Source organism: Atractosteus spatula, chromosome 19 (assembly GCF_055471065.1).
Source record: "Atractosteus spatula isolate fAtrSpa1 chromosome 19, fAtrSpa1.hap1, whole genome shotgun sequence".
NCBI lineage: Eukaryota > Metazoa > Chordata > Actinopteri > Semionotiformes > Lepisosteidae > Atractosteus > Atractosteus spatula.
In genome coordinates this window covers 9,236,725-9,261,191 of record NC_142724.1, presented here as the reverse complement: position 1 = coordinate 9,261,191, position 24,467 = coordinate 9,236,725, and the positions used below count along the sequence as shown (strand labels likewise).

Genomic DNA, 24,467 nt, shown 5'->3' with positions numbered 1-24,467 from the left:
GTTTTCAAACATAATTCAGATTTTAGTTTTTGAACAAGCCCTCTTTGTGAGCAAGCACATGGGTATGTATTTTTGGCATTTAGACAAGCAGCTTAAGCATATATGTTCATTAAAAGTGAAACATCATCCAGGGGGATGATTTAAATCAAATGATTTAAACCATTCAAAGTGTCTGTTAACTTGCAGACTGTCACAAGTTTCCAGCGTGCTGCTGCAGCGATCCTCAAATAGACATTATATGTCGTATAACACCATCAGTTTTGTTTTTTGATCCAGTCAGCACAAGTTCATGTATTTTGAAGTTTGTGTTCATGTACGTGTTATAGCCGAGCTACTCGTCTTTGGCAGGATCCTTGTAGGTCTGTGTGAAATTTCATTAAAAACCTTTTAAAGCAAAAAAGTGACAATTTTTGTTTTGTGAAGGCAAGTGAGTGGAATTTCTTAAGATCCCACCCTCCACTCAAAGTGAGCATATACACTGCTCTGTCAGCTCCTCTCCACAAAGGGATGTTAAGAATCATTCAAATGCATTTTACGTATACTGTATAGCTTAAGTTCTTCATTTTTCTTATGCACAACCACGCTCCAGTACATGATCAAATCTAACCTAAATTGACAGATGTTAGCTTTGTGATGCTAAAAAAATTTTTTTTTCTCCTGCCCCCTGCAGTGTGCTGCCAAAATAAGTTTATAGAATACAGATGATCGGTATGGTCATACGACCAGCTAAGGTAAATTTAGTTACTGCTCATCACATCCATTTGAGCATGGGCAGTAATGGCTTTGCCTTCAGGGTCTTGGGTTTGATGAAGATGAAGTAAAAGACTGACTATCATTAAACTTCTACTGTACATTGATGTTCAATTAGCGATGCCTTACTAGCCAGATACTATTGTGAAACTTAGAACAGTTTTAAGTATAGTTTTTTTTTCAGGTACGTGAGATTTATTTTGGCTCACATGCAATACAGTGCTTAATGCATCTACAGTCAGCTGTTTAAAGAATGTAAAAAGATAAGTAAATCAAAGTGTTAAATGACCGTTATCACTATACAAAAGGTAAGTTTGCATGCCATGGAACATTCAATAGCTCCCCCAGTACTGCTTGTGAGCCACTCAGGCCACAGACTGAATCACTTGCTGTGATTTAAACTGAACAGTGCGAGTTGGAAATGTAGCAGTAACAAAATGGGCAGAATGACCTGTATATTAAAAGAACTATGAGGTTAAAAGATTCTTGGCATAAAAAGGTTGAGTAACACTGATGTAATACATGTATAAGTCCTACAGTTTAAAATAATGAAGACTTAGTTGTGTATTATTTGCAGTGAAAGTAATAAAATCCATGATGAGCTCTGGTGGGATCAAACACCAAAACATAAGTTTTTTTTTTACTTATTAAAAAAAAAAAAGGCTTATAAGGAACTTGTAAGGTCTTGTAATCCTCTCCTGTATTTTCTAACACAAAGCACATGAGTTGTTGTAGGTCATTATAAGCATTTTGGGTGCTTCATTAATTTTATATAACAGTCCTTTGGGTTACAGGAAGGTCTTGGAATAATGATGTGGGTGTGGCTTCCCAGCATGAAAATATTCATCAAAATGTCAATTAAACTTTTACGTTATGATCCTTCATTCACGTTTTTTATGTCTTAGTTCTCCTGAAATTTGAATTCAAGGATTTGAAAATGAACATGGCCGTTAACTGGTTTATAAAGAACGATATGTGAGGTTATTGAATATTTTAGAACCCTTAATTCTCCAAGTTAGCAGAACTGGAAAAGAATGGAAATAATGTTGGAGATAAAATGACAATTTTTTTGTGGAATTGGAGAATAACAGGAATTTATAGAAATTAATCATAATGTACTTATTAATTTACCACAGCATTGTAAGTGTTAATATTTAAATACCATGTAACTTAATTTTTAACAGAACAGACTTGCATTTGTTCTATGCATGTACTTTTCTATTGTTTTTCCATGCTGGTTTGTATTTTATCACACAGACCTTGTATGTATGTTTATGTAAATGCATGTGTGAACACAGCAGCACGAGAGATTTTTTTTAACATTTTAAAATGATCCGCGTCTATACAGATAATGACCCATGTGCAGTTCTTCAAACCTGGAGGTATTATCTGAGGCTATAATATTCCCTGTTTATTCACGAGTTAATCATTTTAGTTGTAAAAAGTGAGATAATACGACTTGCTTTAGGATCTGTGGAGTCATGGACATAAATGGGTGTGATTCAATCATTTTTAGCCCCTTTGCTGAAGGAGTATTTGTGTTGGGGTTACTAAGGAACCTTAATACTACTGCATTGCTGCCGCAGTGTGGGGAACCTTCAGAAAACTAGAGTAGCTTGAAATGGAACATGAAACTGCTGAAACTCCATTTAGTGCTGTCTAGAGCTTTGAAATGACATGCTGTACTTTCTCTTGAAACCGTCTGTGCAAGATGTCTGGCCCCTAACTTGTCTGTAAAATCTAGTTCTTAGTATGTAGTTTTGTAAATGACGATGTATGTAATCCCATGAAGTGTATTTAAAAAAACGGTTTTGAAAAGCATCACCTCCAAGTGTGGATGTCTACATTTCTGTGGAACTATGATGAAATATGTAAAATTTTCATGTAAATTATATATATATGTAACAAATAAAAAAAAACCTATTGTACTCTTCCATGCAACTGGTCAATTAATCAATAAAGTTGAAATACTGTGATGTGTGGTGTTCTTTCAGTCCATTCTCCACCATTTTATAATTACTGTACTAACATCAAAAGTTAAATGGCTACTACAAAGACTCCTTAACCATTCAAAAAATCATATTTAAAATGGGTCACTGCAACATGTGAGCATGCAACACATGCAGATGCTGAAATATATCTGCCATTATTGATCCATTAAAAGTCTTGACAGTTCCCTGTTAATTTCTTTGCATTGATTCTCTTTTTTGTTATAAACTGTTCTCAACAGCAATTGCAGTCCACCTTTACCACCTACTGGCACTCTTAAATGGACCTAAGGATGAACCTACAGTAGGACCCAGAGATAACATGCCCCCCAGAATCTGATCATAAGTTTACTTATTTTTATAAGAATAATAGGCAAGGTGAAATTAATTGTCCTGTGGTGTCTTAAAAGGTCATGTATTATGCAATTAAAATCGGAACTGATCAGGGCCCACTTCTGCCTCGAATTGTTTTATTGTACAGGAAAAATCTCATAACTGGAACATTGAGAGAATGTACTTGCATGTGACATTCAAATCTACCCAAGGGGTATCAAAGGAACACCGTGGAGCTTTGCTGTAGAGAATATTTTTAATTGATCTTGTATGAGAAGAGTATTAAACTAGAAAATTAGATCTCAGCGACAAAATGTCTTAAACATCAGCGTTTATGTGTTTGCAAATTACGACATTTTGTCCTTTTTACAACGCTATACGTGCTTATACATCGGCAATATTGTACTTTTCACTGTATTACAAACCATTAAAAAATGAATATAAATATTTAATATTTATATAAAATATTAACTAGACAACGATAACAAATAGAAACAATAGAATACAGGCCATATTTAATACCTTTCGTACTAATGACGTAATACGCATATGACATCAAAACTGTGAGACGCCTGACGTAAGGTTGTAGTCAAGTTGTAGTCCGCGGGGCGCCTGCGCAGTGAGGTCAGCGCGCCGTTAGGACTGCTATTTGAAAAGGAGAGCCGCCTGACAGCAGAGAGCTGAAATTGTTGAGGATCTGCGGATTCAGACTTTATCTGAAAATTTAAAAAAAGATTTATTAGCCCGGAAGGTAGGGGTACTCAAAGTGTTAAGTTCTTTTTTTTATACGTTTGGCTTTTAATTTCTCTAAAATATTTTTGGCGTAACATTCAAGGCCTTTCTTTTGAAGTCTATTGCTTATTAGAGTCATTACCTTTTGTAACAGGTTTAAATGAAAGATTAGCGGTCTGCTGAATGGTTTTGATGTCCATAGATAGTAATACAGTATTTTATAATAGTTTTCTTTTGGGAGTCCGCTGGCTATATGTGAAGTATTAATGTGTTGTAATTAATGCGGCTTGTGAACTTGACTAAGTGGCTTACGGAGCTTTGCTAGGTGCAGATACGTTTTATTCGATTAGGTTATTCCACTAAATCGCCGTGTCTGCACAGAAAAGTGTAGCGACTGGAGTAAATGGCACACGATTGCAGGAGCTGCCCCGTTTCTACACAACTTAGTGAGCGTGACTGGGGGTTCCTGCATGTCATCCCAGAGGTGTGAGAATAGGCTTTCTGTGTCTAAGTTTAACAGCCCGCTGTCGTGTTTTGTAGGACGAGGCTGTAATAAAGGAGAGGAACAGAAAACTTTATACTTTGAGTTTCTATTCAATCTATTAATTCTGGTCCTGATGGGATTGGGGTCGTTGTCGTTGTATTTTAATGCCGTTTGCGGTGCAGAGTCCCGTTCTGTGTTAGCTGAATGAATTAATAAAACACCCCCTCTTTACACAAGCTAAATAATTGAGAAAGAGCACGGTATCTGTGTAGTGGAAACGGAAGTTTCTGCGACTCCGTGGAGAAGCAGACCCTATGAAATGGGTTTCAACATTGAGTTCGGAAAGGGGCCTTCTCGTTTGTCGGGCCTGGTTCCTGAGCGAGGCCTCAATCTAACTTGTCTTTGCTCATGGTGATTGGCTCAGAGCTGCCCTCTCCCCTAGTGGGCGGTGTTGATTGGTCAAAGAGTGTGCTTATTTAAAATTTAAACCTGCATTCACCAGCAGGTTTGGTTGTGCCGCACTCACGCATACAGTGACCCATGCCGAGTTAGAGGCTGCTATTTGGCTTTCATAAACATACGCCGGTAACCGAAGGATTTGTTTGTGAAATAAGTATGTAGTTATTTTCAAGTGCTTGCTCTTTCGGTTATTCCTGCGTCTGGACCATTTTATTTATCAGCGCTTCACGTAATAGATCACGCTTCTGCGAATCTCAGATATGGGTGTGATAGTGATTCCGCCTCATGACGTGCCTGATTTTAAAGTGTGGGATGAAATAAAGTAAAAATAGAAACGGGGCACTGCTGTCTTATCGACGCAGTCGCTTAAAAATCTGGTGATACTAAAATTTCATGCGCTAACGAACGTCTTAAAATCGACCGAAAGGACAAGGATGATTAACAAAACGTTTTCCGCATGAAGGAGCCAGAAAGCTCAAATGAATTTGCTAGACGGTAGGGAGTACCACGGTATTCATGGATAATGTCGAGATACAGTGTTTAGTGTTTTCTAACTGGTAACATTATTTTATTTTATGACTGCTACATTTCAGACAATGCAAACATTTCGTGGATCTTATTAAAACTTGGAACCAAAGCTCGGGAGGGTTTTCTATTCTACGTTTGTGTGCGATTGCTTTTTTTATGATGTCCTATTTCTTAGGTAACCATGGAATTGAATGAAGCCAACCTGCAGACTCTCACAGAGTTCTTGAGGAAGACCTTAGACCCTGATCCCACAGTCAGACGTCCAGGTAAAACAAACATACAGGGCCGTGAAGTCGTGATCTCCAGTTATTTCCCTGACTCTCCCAACCACAGGCATACTGCTGTGGGCTCAAACTCGGTGTCCTTTCAGCTTCGTCTTGCTACAGTTTTGTTCTGTAAACTTTTGACAATTTTGATATTTAGCCTTCAAGGAAAATGAAACCTGTATATGAAGTTAAAGGGGTGCTATGCTAAGAACCCAAGGAGTGTTTAGGTTAGTTTGGCAAGAAGGAATAGTGCTTGTAAGAACTCTAATATGACAGAGTGAGGGCCTGTACGAGCAAACTAATTCTTCATCTTCTCTGTGTGTTTCTGAGTTTAAAAGTCACCTTTTTCCATATTTGCATGACTCTGTGTGTGTGTGTGTCACAAGCCCAGGCTTGCACATACTGCATTTATCCTACTGTTCTTGGGTTGTTGGATATAGACGTGTTTATTGTCCTTTCAGACATGTTTATATTTAAGAATAATTTGAGACCTAAGGATGTGCCTCTTCACGTGTAGCAGTTGGCAGGGAATCTAGTGTCGTGGTTTTGTGATCAACCCTTTTTCTTGCTCTTCCTAGCGGAAAAGTTCCTTGAGTCTGTGGAAGGGAACCAGAACTACCCCATTCTGCTCCTCACGCTGCTGGAGAAGTCCCAGGATAATGTCATCCGAGTGTGTGCTGCCGTGACCTTTAAAAACTACATCAAGAGAAACTGGCGCTGTGTGAGTAGACTGTGTTAGCTTACTGACAATGTTAAGATTTACCTTTGCCATTTTTAATTAGTGGTCTTTAAAAGTGAAATAGCCCTCCTGTTGGAATTACAAGGCTATGTGCTTTTGTATTTTTGTGTCCTGTATACACAATTTTGTAAATGATCAAAGACGTACTCATTTGGAGGAAAAAGTCCTGAAAATCCCCCTTTTCTTTCTCCTGTGATGATGAGCTTTTCCAGATAATTTTGTTTCTACTTCTGTTTATTTTGCTTTGTCTTAATTCTTGAGACCATCTCATCTCTAGCTGCTGATGAATCACTTCAAATTTCACATGGTGTGACTCTTAATATATTTTTAGACAAGTAATCTACTGTTTAGAAAACGTTTGGAGCTTGGTCATCCCTGTTTCATATCAAAACTACTGTATTTCCAAACGTTGGAGTGGACAGTTGTCAGTAGCAAAGGAACCAGTCAAGATCAAATAAATAAAGAATAGAAAAAATAAACAATGTTTTTGTATGCTGTGTTATACAGGTGTGAGCTTGCTCTTAAACATTTCCAACTCGGGGTTTTACCTAGAGCTATTATTCTTGACCTGTGCGCTCTGGAGTATAATTTTGTAGCTGACACTTTGCTCCATTTGTGTAATCATGAAAGCCTAGGTTTTCATTATATTAATATGCAGCCTGGCTTCCTTGCTTGTTGAAGGAAAGTGCTTTTAGATCATCTCAAGAAGTTGGTATTCTGCTGATGAAGTGTTTTAAAGGGTTCTATTTTTTTGTAACTAATCTTGTAAAGGAAATGGTGCTGCCATTTATGTTAAAAATATCCAGACATTTCAGGTTTATAGTATGTAATGTATTGTATAATAGTGTCTTTTTCACTAGAGCAGAACATCCTCTACATCTGCTGCCAACTAATAGGACCTTTAAGAATTCATGTGATTGTGTTTCTTCAGACAAATCATTGCCCTCTCATTTTCAGTTTTCAGTTGTTTGCCAAAACAGCATTAGTAAAAAATTAGTGTCATTTCAGGGTTGTGTGTTTGATAGGTCTAAATTTAAAATTACTGATTCATTTGAGTAAATGCTGTCAGAATCCAGAGTTAATCTAACTTTACAGTAAAGTAGGTCAGTGTATCATAAGTGCTTGTTGAATCTTGTAAAATTCACAGTAATTCTGCTGGTGTTAAAGTTATCTTCCATTTTTTTTTGTAACTTGGTTGTCCTCTGATCCTCTCTGGTGATCTACGTATTCAATTTTTTAAACAGCTATAGTTGCTTCAGATTGAAAGCCCAATCTGTATTGGGCGATGAGTCAAACCTGAACTTAGTTATATGCCTTGTCTTTCTGTGAACATGGGAGGGGAAAAATAACAGCAGTTGATGTCTTAAGAAATTAAACAGCTTGCATTGTCAGATAAGATGCGGCGTTACTTCTGGTAATGAATGTTAAAACAGTTTAGAAAGTTCTTGATGATATTTTAATGCCACTCGTGCAACTGTTTTTGTAGGTTTATGGCATTTAGGACTTTGATCATGTGGATCATTCAGTCCTTCCTGTTCCAAGTTGTTCCATTGGTCCTACTTTGAACTCCCTTGCATGGTTTCAAAATTACTTGCAAAGCTATATGTGGTGAATGAAATCTGGTTTTTGCTTCGCGACTTCTCCTGTTTGCTGGTGTCGTCCCTCGGTCTTCTGCCCTGATTTTAACTTTCTACAGTATGTTAGTAATATTGCTGAGGTATTCAGAACCTCAGTTTTATTCCCCTAGCACAATTTTGTGTTCAGCTGGACCCACTTGATCAATGATGACCAATTTGCTGAGAAATGTTCAAATTCAGCAGACTCGGTGAACCACATTTCCTGCTAATCTAGGTTAAACTTAATTTTTGCTCCTCAAAAATGGCTTCATCTTATCCCATAATCATTTTTTTTCTTTTAGTAAAATACATAGTAAGTGCTAAAACTGTTGGAAAATGCCTTCACTTTCAAAAATGATATTAAGTTATACTATGCTGTTGTGTTTTCTTACATCAAAACAGATACCGTACAAATGTTTTTAATTGGGATGGTCTGTATAGCTGTACAGTTATCTTCACTTGTGAAACGTATCTGTAAATCCTCCAAGTTAACTTTGTATTTGGTGGTGAAAAATGTGTAAATCAAGTCAGTGTTGTCCTGTAAGTGTCTTTTAATAAACAGCACCCGATGAGCTAAGAGAAGTCAGGAAATTGGACCAGTTAGTCTAATATTTAAGACTATGGGATGAGAACCTACAGACACACCAGCTTTCCAGGAGTGAGGATGGACCATGTTGCTTGAAGCAAATGCTGACTGGAATGATTTTTAAGGGATTGCTATCGGAGACCTTGGGATTTGTATTTACGCATGTTTTTTTTTTTAAGGTGCCATTATTCAGTGTACAATGTTTTTGTGTTTTTAGGTAGAAGATGAACCCAACAAAATTTCAGATGCAGACCGGACGGCAATTAAAGCAAACATTGTGAATCTGATGCTTAGCAGCCCAGAACAGATTCAGAAACAGGTATGTGTTTTTTTTTCCCCCATGAATCAGAGGAAGGTTTTCTACTATGTTGCTGCACTGTCTGCATCCCAGATAAATTCCCGGGCAATACTTTTATAAGTATTTAGCCTCTAAGTTGGCTTTCGTGACTTGACTTTCATGTTGAATAAAAGCAAGGAACATCTTCAGTTAAGTCGGACGTTTCAGTCAATTAAAGGCCCAAGAGTGTTTTTGTTTGTCAGCTTTGAGCTGGCAATTGGATGATGACGAGGTACAGATAATTCTGCAAAGAGGTGTACCAGTACACCTGATAACCAGCTGGGTCAGGGGAACAGCTTAAAACAAAGTTTCTAAAAATATAGTTATGTATGCCCCGTGCCTGAATGTGACTGCATAAGTATTTTCTTTTCACATAGCAAATTTAAACAATTCAAAGTTTAAAGTCTATCATGGGATGATTCATGTGGTGCAAGTGTTGGCCCTCTGTAGCAATCATTCTGATCACAATGCACGCCATGTGCTTGTGGAATACAGGCATTTCTTTGAACAATCTCCAGTATTGACCATTTTCTTCCAGAAAAGAGGATATGAGTATTATTTATGCTGTTTTGATAAAAAATAATAAAGATGTGTGAAAGCTAATGCTTAGTTGGAAGTTTCTGGCAATTTAATTCTCAAACATTACTAGTAAATTTGGCACTTTCTTAATTACCCTCTGCGTTGGAATACTCATTTCAAAACCTTTATAGCTACATACAGCTGGCATGAAGCACTTCAGTCTTTGTTTTGATGTCTATAATCATAAAGTGCAGTGGTGTTTGATAATTGTGAATCATCTCCTTGTAGATATAATGTCATTCTTGCTAAACTGTCAACATATGCCAGGCTTTAAACTTGCCGTTCTGATTAATGCTCTGTAACCAGGCATTGAGAGATTACATGAGAAAAGTTGGGCTTTGCAATCAAAAACAGGATTTTATTGCAGTAAAGCACAGATTTAATCAACATATGCACAGTTAATCTGTTTATATTCCAAGAAAACTTTGCTAGAGGTCCAGTTGAAGTCATGACCTGTGATTAGATTTCAGAAGCCAAGTTGGCCTGACCAGTATGCAGATGAGACATTGAGAAAAATCTGATTTCTGCTGCAATCACACCGGCTGTCGATGCTTTCGACCACAATATTCAAAATAGTTCCCGATTTACAGTGATGGGTCATTTGTGCTCTATGGGACTTGTTGTTGAGTATTGTCTTAATTTGCAATTCCTATGTACAGTGTTCCCACTGAATTGTAGAAAGATGACCTAAATGATCCCATGTTTGTAAACAATTCAAAATGTGTTAAAACCGCTATTACTTTGCTGTTAATACAGGAACTGTATTTACTGACTTCTAATTAGCTGGCCTAGTGAAGAAAGAAAATACATTATATAACAAACATATGGTTTTGGTAATGGTTCAGAAACTTTTTTTGCGTGACTATCAGTGATTGCTATAATGCCAACGTGTAAGTTATTTCTGTGTAGCTCAGTGACGCTATCAGCATTATTGGGAGAGAAGACTTTCCTCAGAAGTGGCCTGATCTCCTGACTGAAATGGTCAACCGGTTTCAGAGCGGTGACTTTCACATCATTAACGGAGTCCTGCGGACAGCCCATTCACTTTTCAAAAGGTTTGTAATATGGACAGCAATGTTAGTTTTGTGGAGCCTATGCCTGAGTCAATTAATTATATACTCACGCAATTGCAATCGCCAATCCAAGTGTCGGCTTGCAATATAAGGCCTTTTATTGCATGGTGGAGAATGAGGACCTGCAGACACCCACCCACACTTCAAAGATAAACTGGTAGGTTAAGTGGTGTCTGAGAAAAGGATTCTGGGGCTAGGAACTACAGCTTTAACACCTTTTCTGTTAATGAGATATGCTGCAGCTCCCAGTATGAGAAATGTGTTCTCTTGCCCATTCATGTCTTCTTACCTTTGCTATAATGATAGGCGTTTCACAATGTAAAGGGCATGTGGAATAAAATTGCAAGAATAATTAAATGCACCTCTGTATACGTTGAAAAGTGAAAGGTGTATGTTGTATCGTTTTTTATGCCATCATGGGGGGGGGAAATGAACAAGAATAAAGGGCAAAAGTGACGTTTTTTTTTTCTTTGCAAGAAAGTGGGTTGAATTTTTAAACGGATGATCTTCACTTAACCAGTAACCCCCATTTTGGCATGGCAACTTTGTCACTGTAGGACAAGGGGGAGCCTAACATTTAACGCCATCGTAATATTATGCTTTTACTTTAACCAAAACTGATTAATGAGATTAATCAGCACTTTTTGTATTGGATTTTCCTTTGGAGCTCACATCTGTGATATGTTCTGGAATTAATTGCAGATACTACCAGGCAAAAAACATATGTATTCTGACTTTAATCAGATGTTAACTAGTAGACTAAATTAGTCCAACCTGCAGGCAGCAACTAGATAAGTGTTTCTGATTGGTTAATATGAGGTTTATTAGAAATTGCACAGTAAATATGAACACTTATTCAATGTTTTAGAAGTTGGAGAAAAAAGTATTGTTCATCACATTCATTCCAAATATAATGATTCATTAGCAGTGCAGTGTATTTCGGTTAACTGTGGTGGTCGGGGTGTTTTTTGGAGAACAGTTGGAGATATTTCTTCTGCATGCCAGTCATACGATGAGTTACTGAATGCACGTCTCTGCCTTTTGTTTTCACAGGTATCGGCATGAGTTTAAGTCAAATGAGCTGTGGCTTGAAATTAAACTTGTGCTGGACACTTTTGCACAGCCTTTGACAGAACTTTTCAAGGTAAGTGTTGGTAGTATTTAAATTTTTAATGGATTATGTACAGAAAACATCATAATTGTAATTTTGGCAACTTTGTTTTTCCTTATCCATTTGTTTTCCATAATGAATAACATTACAAATACAAACTTGGAGACTCTGAGATTTCAGTTTAGGGCTAAATGTAAAAAAAAAAGTAACTTTTTAATATTCCAAACAATACCCCCTTTAAAGTTTTGTTGTACATCTGACAGTTTGAAAAATTAAGGTGTGGTTGATATTAAATTTGGATATAATTAGTTTTAAAATAACCATTCGTGGATCCTGTTCTTGTTTTATTAAAGTGATTGGTCAGCTGCAGTTACTGGAGCTGCTACAGTACTGCTTTGTAACAAAGTGAAGCAAATTAAATTCTTCTTTCCTTATTAATGCCAATATTTCAGACCTTGCATACAGCAGTATCACCATGCAATTTTTGCCAGTCCTCACCAGTAATATGCTACCGTAAGGTCTTAACATGCTTGAGTAACACCAGCCTGAAGAACCGGAGGATTCTGATGGAACTTGTCTTTCAGGCCACCATTGAGCTCTGTCAGACTCATGCCAGTGATGTGAATGCCCTGAAGATTCTCTTCTCTTCCCTGACTCTGATCTCCAAGTTGTTTTACAGCTTAAACTTCCAGGTAAGAGTTTATTACTGTTTTTCTCCTCATCTTGGCTCTCGTAATGATTTTTGCCTTATTCGTCTCTAAATTAAGAAAACCTTATTGGCCAGATTTTTAGGAAACCCCAGTACTAGAAGATGCTTTCTGTGGTAGACAATGCATGGCTGCTTTGAAGACCGCGAGATTTAACTTCCCTGGTCAGAAAAATCTCCTGGTATCAATTGTTAAAAAATCAATTCTGCAACTAGAGAAATCAGTATGCTCATCACAGCCTTCATTAAGGTGATCCTGCTACATGAATGGAATGTGACTGGACAAGAGAGCCTTGAGGAATACACACTGCATCCTGTTTGCTGTTGCTTCAATATGGTTTGCCATTTAAGCCATATCAGCATTTGAGTGTTTTCTATATTTTAACTGGCTTTTCACTCATTATATTGTAGGATCTTCCAGAGTTTTTTGAAGACAACATGGAAACATGGATGACAAACTTCCACAATTTACTGACTTTGGATAACAAACTGCTTCAAACTGATGTACGTATACATTTTAACTCATAATAGGAGGTAATCTATAACTTTGTTTTGCTTTTTTAATTTGATGCATTATTTTCTTTTCTGACTTTCACAAGAAAATTACTTTATATACTGATATTTTGTGAAAGCGCTTTCCTGTCCCACTTACATTCTGCATACCAGTTTAAAATGTATTACGTCATCTCTGCCAACATGTTCTTAAATTAATATTCCTTGGATGCATTGTAAGTGTGCAGTTAGATTTCAAAGGTACTTTGCATTCTGTTGGCTAGAAGTAATACTGGAGTATAGTAGCTGATTCTTAATCTTGGCAATGTCATTAATTATGCTGGGATAAACAATGAGGGTCACTGTAGAAAACAGTGTAATCTTTCTTACCACATTGAAAGGTTTAAGTTGAAACATACATCATACCTGTATAACTCCCATCTGATCCCACCTTCTTATAGTTGCAGTTGTTTTTTTTTAGTGTTGCATTTAATAAATATGACTTATCATGAGGTGCATATTTAGGAAATGGCTACAGATATTCTCAAGTTTTCCCCACTGCTTTTTTTTTAAATGTGTTAAATGTACTGTGTCCGATGGTTGGCTAATGATATGCATCCTGATCTTGTTTTGTCAGGATGAAGAGGAAGCAGGCCTGCTTGAGCTGTTGAAGTCTCAGATCTGTGATAATGCTGCTCTTTATGCCCAAAAATACGATGAGGAATTCCAGCCCTACCTGCCACGCTTTGTCACAGACATCTGGAACCTGCTGGTCACCACTGGCCAGGAAGTCAAATACGATCTGGTAAAACCGAAGCTTGATTTCTATCTTTATCTATAAAAAATAGACCAGTTGTTGTGACCAAATAATAAATTGTAAATTTCCAGCAGCAGTAACAATGTTTTGTTTGAGGCACTTAAGTGAGGAAGGGTTGCTTTACAGATCTATTGAATAAATCCATTTGTGGTGTGAAACATGCAATATTAGTAGAACAGACCTAGCTTTGATGTACTAAGACATGGATCTATGCATTTTCGCATCTGAAATAGAAAGGTGTAGCACTAGCTTATTATATTTAACCCTGCTTCCCAAACTGGCACTGCCTGTGCTGGAACATGTGTACTACTGTAGATGTTTGATGCAGTCACTTATGATACAAGCTTATTTAGTTTAATATCTACATGTGCACTGTGGAGGCAGAGATTGGGGGTTCTGAAATGGGCTTTAATTGTTTTCATCTTTTGTTCTTTACTGCAACAAATGAAGGTCTGAAGAATGTAGTTTCTCTAGTATATGCTTGGAATATTAAACAGACAAATAAGCAATTTAACAAATGGTTACAATTATCCAGCACTTGTTTTTGATGACAGGCCTTAAGTACAGAGCCTAAGCAGAAGTTACATTTGGCTGTTGGTTGAGTAAACTGAAGGCATTTTGTTTGAAGTTAAAGTATCTATAAGAAAATGTGCAAAAACCTGTAGAACCAAATTTGAAAGGGTAAATGAGAAACTTCTAGATTCTGTCCTCTGAGAACTGCAAGTCTGTAACAAGAGGTTTTAAGCTTTTTTCCCCACTCTTTCTCATGGTTTAGTTGGTGAGCAATGCCATTCAGTTCCTGGCGTCAGTCTGTGAGAGACCTCACTATAAGCATTTGTTTGAAGACCAGAACACTCTGACCAGCATTTGTGAAAAGGTTATTGTGCCCAACATGGAATTTAGAAGTAAGTTGAGTCATTAATTGGCAGTATTTTATTTTTTTTAGTGCATTTGAACATGTTGGTTGAAAAGTAATGAAAACACTTCAGAAAAGCTTTTGAAAAATCGTGTCCTCACCCATAACAAAAAACAATAGATGTGGTTTGATTTTCCAAAAAAAACTATTTCTTGGTCAAGTGAGCTAGCATGAGTGAAAGAGAAGCTACTTTTTACTGAGGTTTTCAGATTTGAGAATACAATTTTCTTACCTGTTAGGCTTCAGTCCCCATCTTCCATGATAAAGACAAGTGGGTATTTGCATTTCCCAAGATCTGAAGTACATAGGTTATTTTTTACTGTTGTATAACCCCTGATAGCTCCAGCACAAATTGATGTTTGTTCCAGTGACCAAGTCATTGATGTGCCACGAACTCGGGCCCAAAGGAAAGGGCCAATTAAGGGCTTTGTCACGAGCATTTTGAGACGAGGAGTGCATAGAAGCAGGACTGTGATTCACACAGCCCTTGTTTAAACTGAAGACTGTTACTGGTGCTCCCTTGAGGCTGTGTTTAATTAATTTGGTGTCAATCCGTTTCCAGCTGCTGACGAGGAGGCTTTTGAGGACAATTCTGAGGAGTATATCAGGAGAGATCTGGAGGGATCAGGTAGTGCATCTCTTCACTGCACCGGTTCCTTACTTTGAGTTGCGTTTCTTAGAGATGCCTTTTACTCTGACATGCAAGTGATAAAAACGTTCGTTTTGACTGATTGACAATGACGGTGTAAAGGTATTGTATAAATTTCCTAATATTACAGCATTTGGTTTCTTTCCTTTCATTTTTTATTTTTGTTTCTTAAAGTCCTGTCCAAACTCCCAAACCTATTTTCAGAATTCATACTAACCGCGCAAAAGTTCTGCAGCTTGTACACCGTTTCTAAGATTGTGCTACTTCTTCTGATTTTATCAGTCACACATTTGATTTTTATTTTAATGTAAAGTATTGTTTGTGCTTCTTTAGCTGAAAAGATCAGATGTGTAGGTGACTCACAGTAATAGGTCTAAAATATGGACTGGTTTTCCTCTAGGTCAGAGTGTAGAGAACTTACTAGACCCAATGTTAAGGGAAACTAAGGCTGAATTCCCTTTAAAACTAAATAAAGGGATCAATGATTTCTTTGAAATATGAATTTAAGAGGTGCTAGATTGCATGCAGTTGTGTATGACCTGTTCAGTAAACCATATCTGCTTCCTTTCAGACATTGACACGAGGCGAAGAGCAGCCTGTGACCTAGTGAGGGGTCTCTGCAAGTTCTTTGAAGGGCCAGTGACGGCCATCTTCTCCGGCTATGTGAACTCCATGCTCACCGAGTACGCCAAGAACCCTCGTGTGAACTGGAAGCACAAAGATGCCGCTATTTACCTGGTCACCTCCCTGGCCTCCAAAGCACAGACACAGAAGGTACCGTGTCACCCGACTGTCAGGAACTCTTTTGATTTGTAAGACGGTGTAAAAATGAAATTCCCTGCAAATGGAAAATTTTTAAAATTTAAAATTTTAAATTTAAAATTTTTTTTAAAGTTTGAGTGTGAGGGGTAATGCCAATAATTAAACCTTTTGCCTGGCTTTTTTCATCGCTTTTTTGAAAGCGAGGAGCATCTATTGTCTATAAGTTTGCAAAAATTAATGTCAAGTAGAAGCAAAAGAAAAGTTTCTTTATAAATTGTATTTTCTCTTCTTTCAGCATGGAATAACACAAGCTAATGAGCTGGTGAACCTGTCAGAATTCTTTGTGAATCATATTCTACCTGATTTGAAGTCACCCAATGGTAATTATTGTATTGCAGTTTCTCTGTAAATGAAAGCTTAAACTGTCTAAATGAAGGTACGATTCTGCAAATAGGATTAATCTTAAATTATTTTAGTACAGCTGTGTTCTTTGGAATCCTGCTGCATCTTCTTTCAAAAAAAATCAAATGGAATTTAGTGTTGGAAAGTTTGATTCGTAACAGTGTACATTTTTCTGTTTTAGTGAATGAGTTTCCAGTGTTAAAGGCCGATGCTATCAAATATGTCATGATATTCAGGAGTCAGGTGAGTAGTTTTCAAATGTCTTTTGTATTTCTTTGATTCTTTCAACAGTGAAGGGGTCAGCTTTGTCAGCATTTAATTTCTCTCATACTTTCTAATATATGGGATTAACTATAGTCAGTCATGTATTATAAGAACAGGAATTACATGTTTGGCATGATGACATTCAAGCAGTTTCATTTTAATGTCAGGCATGTGAACATTTTTCATCCGGGCTAGAGTGACACTAGAAGTATAGTAGAATCTGAGTTATTTACGCCTTGGATTTTTCTTCATTGTGCAGAAACTGAATTTAAGTTTTAACCTACCGTAGCAGTGGAGGAGATAGATTCCTTGCCTTGTCTACTCGTTAAGTATTCCCTTTTGTGTGGTAATGTTTTACATTTTTGCGGAAGTGCAAACTCTTCGCTCCCCTCAGACTTAAGGTGCCATTATCCATGGGGTAATAACTTCTACAATGTTCATTATAATTAAATGTGCCAGAAGAATGAAGTCTGTTAAAACTATTGGGGAAAACTACCGAAAATCATAAACATGTTGGTAATTTCCAAAATATCTAAGCTTAAATTTTTCTTCCTCTTGTGTATACAGTTCTAGTTCTTAGCAAGTGGTGTGGTTGTCCAGTCCATCCTTAATATTCACCTTAATACTGTAGCTAAATCCTGCTGTTCTTTATCTCCAGCTTCCCAAAGAGCAGCTGCTGCAGGCCATCCCACTCCTGGTGAACTATCTTCAGGCAGAGAGCATTGTGGCTCACACATACACGGCACATGCCCTGGAGAGGCTGTTCACGATGAGAGGACCCAATAATACTACACTGTAAGTGCAGATGTCACAAAAAGGTGACCCTTTTCCAGGGTGTTCAGATTGTTCTGTGGAAACTCATCTGGATACTGTGAAAAGGTCCTTTCGTTCTTCAAGACCTAAGCGTGAATTGACTTCTCCTTTTGATTGGCTCACTGCAAAACTAACTGTAATTCACCATTGTCGAAAGTATTCAAAGTAACCATCAAAGAGAGGTTTGATGAGCGTAATGGCAGCAGTTAACTACAGCAGTTACACATTATTAAATCTTTTTTGCAACATTTGATGTGAAACTCATTGCAGTTCTTCTGACTGTTTTGGAGTTTCGGGAAGTGTCCTGAACAGTATAGTTTATCTGCTGGTCACATTATTTCTGAAAGCTTCCACAGTAATTGTGGACATATGTAAGGCCAGAAGTACAACCTAGATGTGAAGGCAAGTCTAATACTGATTTACTTTTTTTGTCCCCCCAATCTTAGTATCACTGCTGCAGAAATGGCACCATTTACAGAGCAGTTGCTGAACAACCTCTTCAAAGCACTGGCACTGCCTGGTTCTTCTGAGAATGAGTATATCATGAAAGGTAGGTCATCTTCCTGTCCAGTTTGTGTAACCTCACTGTTGCAGTTTTACCTAAGACTGCTCTTGATCGACGATGCTAATGTTTCTTCTGATAATCTCCTTCCCATCGGATCCAGTCAAAGATGGGGGAAGGTCTCAAATTGATTGTCACTCCACAGTGAAGTTTCTTGAATACAGTTTGTCATCTGTAGGCATGCTGAGGTGTTTGATATTTTAAGTGTTTCAATTTGGGTTTTTTTAACAGCTATCATGAGGAGCTTCTCTCTTCTCCAGGAGGCCATTGTCCCTTATATCCCCACTCTCATCAGCCAACTGACACAGAAGCTTCTCGTGGTCAGCAAGGTGAGATACATCCTACTGCTTTCATTAGTGTCCAACTTCAATAGGTCCACTGTCTTGCTCCCACAAAATCAACATTGAATAAAAAGTAGGTCTTGGAGCACTGATATATATAATTCCCCCAAATGTGTTTTTTCCTACTGAGCTACTGATTTAGGCTGTTGATCCTCTTAATTGAACTCTATACCTTAGTGGTCCTTTATACACATGTCAAGAACTGAAATAGTTGTAGTGTTCAAAATCAATATGATCCCCTTTAATATCTAAGTCCATACAGAACTCGGATATTTGTGGGGATATTATAATGTGGTTTGTGTACATTAATTGATGACTTAATGTGCTGTCTTTCAGAACCCGAGCAAGCCACACTTTAACCACTATCTCTTTGAGTCCCTTTGCCTGTCGGTGAGAATAACCTGCAAAGCCAACCCCACCACAGTCAGCAGCTTTGAAGAGGCACTCTTCCCTGTGTTTACAGAGATCCTGCAGAATGATGTGCAAGGTATGTTTTTTTTTTCTGACCAACCATACAGTATGCTTTAGTTTTGCCAAACAAGCAGGTGTATTATAGTTAGTTTATCTTGGCCCTTGATTTGAGTTACATTAAAAAGCTTTTTGTGATGAATCAGGATACAATCATATTCTAGTTTTTATTTAGGATATGAAATAAGTATATTTTGTTATAAGTGTATTGACTGTTTTAATTGAAATAATCTTGAAGGAAACTTAAGATTTCTTTGTTTGGTTCTTCTCACTGTATTCCTCTGAGTTTTAAACATTAGGCATTAAAGAATTGCCCATTTATAGCTACAGTACTTAGTCACCTGCTTCCTTCTTAACTTGGACTTTCCTAAGAGTTATAGAGTGATAAGCTTGAGCTGTTTATTCTCTGCTTCTCTGGACTGACCTCTTTTATTCATTTGGATTTTAACTTTTTTGTGTTTCCAGTTCAGCAGTTGTTTTACTCTGGGGAAATATTTTGCACTGTTTTCCTCTTTGCGTTGCAGAATTTGTTCCCTACGTGTTCCAAGTGATGTCTCTTCTGTTAGAGATGCACTCCTCTGCCATCCCCTCCTCCTACATGGCGCTGTTCCCTCATCTTCTGCAGCCTGTGCTGTGGGAGCGCACAGGAAACATCCCCCCTCTCGTCAGGCTTTTGCAGGCCTACTTGCACAAAGGGGGATCCACCATTGCTAGTACTGCAGCAGACAAGATTGTAAGCCTTTGCTGCTTTTTCCTTTTGATCTAGTGGAACAAAAAAGCATGGCTGTTAACCTGCCTACACAAACCTCTTCCTTCCTTTTTAAATGATAAAGCTATGCGTTTACATTGTTTACACAGAGAGGTTGCTAGTATCAAATTATTAGTACTGTACTAGTATAAGCTTGCAGTTAATTAACACGTGTAAAATGACAGCTTATATAGTGAATTTTAGTCAGACTTGCATTGAGACTAATGATTTGGGCATCACAATGCTGGTTGTCACTGTTAGCTTTCATCTCTGTCTGTAAAAGGTTGCATTGTGATTGATTGTGTAAGTTCTAACAGGTCAAAAGGAATTCCGTTTCCGTTCTGTTGATGCAGAGATGTATTGAATAAGTTAATACACTGCAAGCAACTAGAACTAGTTCCAAATGTTTCATTAAAGAACTGTATTCTGTTGGCAACATTTAAAAATTAACTTTTTTGCAAAACCAGACCTTTGAAGATCTTGACAAATTTCTGTACTATCTTGATCTGCAGCCTGGTTTGTTGGGAGTGTTCCAGAAACTGATTGCATCCAAAGCAAATGACCACCAGGGCTTTTACCTCCTCAACAGTATCATAGAGCACATGCCAGTGTGAGTAACATGATTCTCCATATACAATGAAGTGGTAATTTCATATAAAGACCGAGTAACAGTTGTCAGATTCCTAAACTCTTACTTAATCTTTCCCTCTTGATGTTATTGTCTTACAGAGAATCCATTACACAGTATAGGAAACAAATCTTTATTCTCCTCTTCCAGAGGCTTCAGAATTCAAAAACGACTAAATTCATCAAAAGTAAGTTCACTGGTGTGGGTGCTGATGTGGGAGTTTCTGCATCCTCTCCCCTGCCATAGCTTGATCTTGAGTGTGGAGCTCTCTCCTGCTCAGCTCCATGGTGCTCAGGGGACGGGTGGGGGCAGTGCAGTGCTGACCTAATCATATCTTTATTTTAGGGGCCTTTTACTGGCACTTCTGTCAAGTTTCTGTTGAGGGCAGGGAGGCTGGTGCTTCTTTTGTTCATTTTTTTTAAATTAAAATTGGTTCAGAAAAAATACATTGGCAACAAACTTAAGCAGCTCATGGGTCGGTTTCCTTCTTGGATGCTCACCTCAAGAAAACTGCTAAATTTGTTCTGGATGTCCTTTTAATGATCCTGCTTGTTTTGTAGGTTTCCTAGTGTTTATCAATCTGTATTGTGTGAAGTACGGAGCCATCGCTCTTCAGGAGATCTTTGACAGCATACAGCCCAAGTAAGTGTATGATCTCGAGTTTCTTTACTGGACCACCATAAGGTATAGAAAATATTGGTGAGTTTTAATGTATTGTTGGATTGACTGATTTAACGTGTTTGCAAATCCTGAATGGTCTGTTCATCACTAGTTTCCTTTTAGATTTATATGCACTTAACTAAAAACCACAGAAACGCACTGTTTCACTTCCCCTGCAGTTTATTATGCAAATGCTTCAAAAGGTAACTGAGCTTTTGAAATTGTAATCTGTAGGATGTTTGGGATGGTCTTGGAGAAGATTGTTATTCCAGAAGTACAGAAGGTCTCTGGCCAGATTGAAAAGAAGATCTGTGCTGTAGGCATCACTAAAATACTGACAGAATGCCCGGCCATGATGGACACAGACTATACAAAGCTCTGGTAAGCAGTGTTACACCTTGTTCATGTGTGTTTTTATGGGGACATGTGACACCCGGGGTTGGACTGCTGGTGCATGAAGGCTGCTGTACATCATAGTTCTGTACTTCAGCACAGTGGATAAAATGGATTCCGTTCCATGTGTGCTTAGAAATGGAAAATCACTGCATAAATACTAGTATGAAGTTGCTTCTAGAGAATTTTTAACCATAACCGAGTTTCAAAAGTGAAGAAAGCCTTTTGAAGACTTCATTTTAGGCTGAGTTCTTTTCTAGTTTGTAAGGCATTCACTGTCTTTTCCATTTAAGAAAAAAACGAGACATGAATATCACTTTTTGGAGAAGTGAAAAGGATTTCATTTTGGTTTAGAGCACGCAGCTACAGCTTTGAGACAGAACTAAGCTGCAAATTGCTCTGCTCTTATCTGCTCCCTTCTTTGTTTACAGTGTAAAAATCAGAATGTATAGTAGCAAGAGGTATTTGTTCTGTAGTCTGGCCAGGCAGGTAGAAGACAGATTACTGAAGAGACCGTGACATGATCTCATTGATCCACTCTTGTCAGGACTCCTTTGCTGCAAGCCCTGATTGGTCTGTTTGAGCTGCCAGAAGATGACAGCATCCCTGATGATGAGCACTTCATTGACATTGAGGATACACCTGGATACCAGACTGCTTTCTCCCAGCTGGCTTTCGCAGGGAAGAAAGAGCATGACCCCATTGGAGATGCCGTCAGCAATCCCAAAATCCACCTTGCACAGTCTCTCCACAAGCTGTCCACAGCGTGCCCAGGAAGGGTAAGTGACCACAGCTTGGCTTCTACATGTAGCAGAAGTCCGTGTTGGAGTTGTTGTAGAGCTATGTGGGACAGGATGTTTGTGCTCTGGGCAGACACAATGAACCCAGTGTACTAATCAATTTCCCGTCCTTAAAGTCAACTGAGCATTTCACACTGGGTGTTCCTTTATGGCACGAAGCTCTGTTTGCAAAGGCAAGTTCGTTCCACACTTTTTTTTCCATTTAATACGTTTTGTATAACTTCTTTGAAGTTTTCTTATTGTATTGAAGCTGTTTATTTCAAACGTAGGTTGTGACTAAGAATTCAAAAAGCTAACAACTTTAAATAGTTTGATTGCTTTAAAGCTAGGTTATTTTTTGTCAGGGTTTCATGGTAGTCCACTGTTAAAGATGTAGTGCTCATTAAAACCTCTTTGTTGTCAAAAGGGCTATTTAATACTTATTAAAATGAGACTTGCCTTATTTAACATAAAGTCAATAGAGTATCTGAGGGTGTTCTGTGCATATTTAATGTAAACAAATTGAAGGCTTTCTTTTCCAGAAGGGTTTCCAAATATATTTCATAATCCATTTCAGGTGTATAAAACTTGCCATGTTTTATTTTTTCGTTCTCTTTGAAATAAGAATGTGATTATAAATGTTTTTCTAGGTTCCCTCTATGCTGAGCACAAGCCTGAATGCTGAAGCACTACAGTTCTTGCAAGGCTATCTCCAAGCAGCAAGTGTCCAGCTCGTGTAAGACTTAGGACCCTGAAATCAAATCATTGAAAACCTGCTGAGGACAATAAGGCCAGAATGAGAATTACAGAAGGTCGCAGGAATCATCAGCAAACTTTGTGAACCAAACTCCTTTATTCTCTCACCAGATATTGATCTTTCACAGAAACTTTTAAGGATTTTAATTTGGTATTCCCAAAAATATCATGAATTGTCTTTAAGGTAAAAGTTGCAAATGTTGTGATCTTGAAACTCATACAATGAAGTTTTACAGACCTCATTGGGACAGCTCTCGCATACAAGTTTCTTTGGACTGTTGTAAAAGCATTTTCTGTTACTAGTATTCTTTGTGTAAAAGAAGGTAGGTAGCTGAGTTTTCACTAACCTTCTGTTACATGCTAGAAAAGCTTTGTAGGAACTTTTTTCAAGGGGGATTTCTTCAAATGCTAGTCAGAATACCTTTTCATGTATAACTACGTGAAATCTGATCAGTTTGCAAAGGAATGCAGAAACATGTTAATCCTGTGTATGAGCTATGAGTTCAAACAGATCGCAGTTGTCTTCTGGCCGTGCAACACCCTTGTTCCCATCCTGCAAATCCATGAGAGGACTGTGTTCATTTCAAATCTTCTTTTGCAGTTTTACTGTAGATCCGAGTTTTCCGAGAGCTCTTTGACAGCAGCATTTTTTTTATGCTTCCGCCATTCTTCTAAACCATTTGTATCTTGTATGTCTTTATTTATGTCTTGTCTCTTTAGTTTCTCATGTTCCAAATGTGAATAAATAAAAAGCACTTGTGTATATTCAGTTTTTGTGTACTTGTGAACATACAGTACATGTACTACAGTCCAGGACCTTGAAGATAATCAAAGGTGGATGAAATGCTAAGTTTATAATAATTTGGTTACATTTAAGATTTCTTCAAAATGACTAAATTGCCTTGATACAAAAACGTGTAATCTACAAGCAGGGTTCTTTAAACAGTTGGTGTAATTAAAGGATTGATCACCTAAAAATTACAAGGATATAGATTGTTGATTTATGGGTTTGTCTTCTCAAATGGATGCCAAACTTAATGCAAACTTTGAAATATGACATTTTATATTTTGAAAGACTGAACTAAGTTATTCCTACCAACATTTAACAATGTGTAATGAAAAACAGGATGATTAAAAACAGATGTTGGATTAAAACACTTGGAACATTCACTTATGAAAATCTCAAGTAACTATCACTCAAGTGATTTGGGGTTTTCTGAAGTGTACCAGTGAATTGGCTTGGTTCCATTTTTCCAGCCTTCAGAAATGAGAGTTTAAGAGCGCCTTTTAACACCTGTTGGATTGTGGCTTTTCGAGAATGGGCTTGTGCAACTACAGCATCAAAAAGATGCGCTGCTGTTACCTCTAACATTGTTAGATTAAAGGTTCTTTGTGTCTAGGAAATACCAGGATAAATTGGATCCACAACCCCTTTGAGAATTGCAGTCCCTGTCCAGTTCTAAGTGACAGAGCTGGAACTGGTAACCACACCCTTCCCACAATGCTTGTCCCATTCTATCTGAGGGCCGTTGGCAGTTTTCTACCCGTCATTTTTCAGTCCGTGGCTGTAAATGAGCATGGTATCATAAAGCTCCCATAAGAAGGATTGAGCAAGATTGTATCCAACAGTACATCAATCCATTGCTAACTTGCTTCGTTAAGGAAATCAATGCTGATCATTCCTTTTACTACAAATACAGTTCAGAAAATCTGTGTAAACTTTTATGAAC

The 24,467-nt window shown here is 37.7% G+C and overlaps 1 protein-coding gene across 2 annotated transcripts; it reads left to right on the top strand.

The window, feature by feature from the left end:
• The first annotated feature begins 3,676 nt into the window (after positions 1-3,676).
• Positions 3,677-23,502, top strand: cse1l (chromosome segregation 1 like). Of its 2 annotated transcripts, none has more exons than XM_088937118.1 (25): positions 3,677-3,822; positions 5,450-5,540; positions 6,119-6,261; positions 8,699-8,800; positions 10,307-10,452; positions 11,524-11,614; positions 12,166-12,273; positions 12,699-12,791; positions 13,417-13,584; positions 14,372-14,501; positions 15,075-15,140; positions 15,733-15,935; positions 16,219-16,303; positions 16,507-16,568; positions 17,248-17,384; positions 17,849-17,952; positions 18,196-18,293; positions 18,642-18,792; positions 19,298-19,506; positions 20,034-20,131; positions 20,251-20,336; positions 20,710-20,791; positions 21,044-21,190; positions 21,750-21,981; positions 22,632-23,502. In XM_088937118.1, exons 2-25 carry the CDS (start codon positions 5,456-5,458, stop codon positions 22,719-22,721), a joined length of 2,916 nt encoding a protein of 971 aa, XP_088793244.1. In that variant the 5' UTR covers positions 3,677-3,822; positions 5,450-5,455; the 3' UTR covers positions 22,722-23,502. The 2 variants fall into 2 exon arrangements, with proteins under 2 accessions (XP_088793244.1, XP_088793245.1); XM_088937119.1 differs by lacking the exon at positions 3,677-3,822 and adding an exon at positions 4,804-4,900.
• The last annotated feature ends 965 nt before the right edge of the window (positions 23,503-24,467 follow it).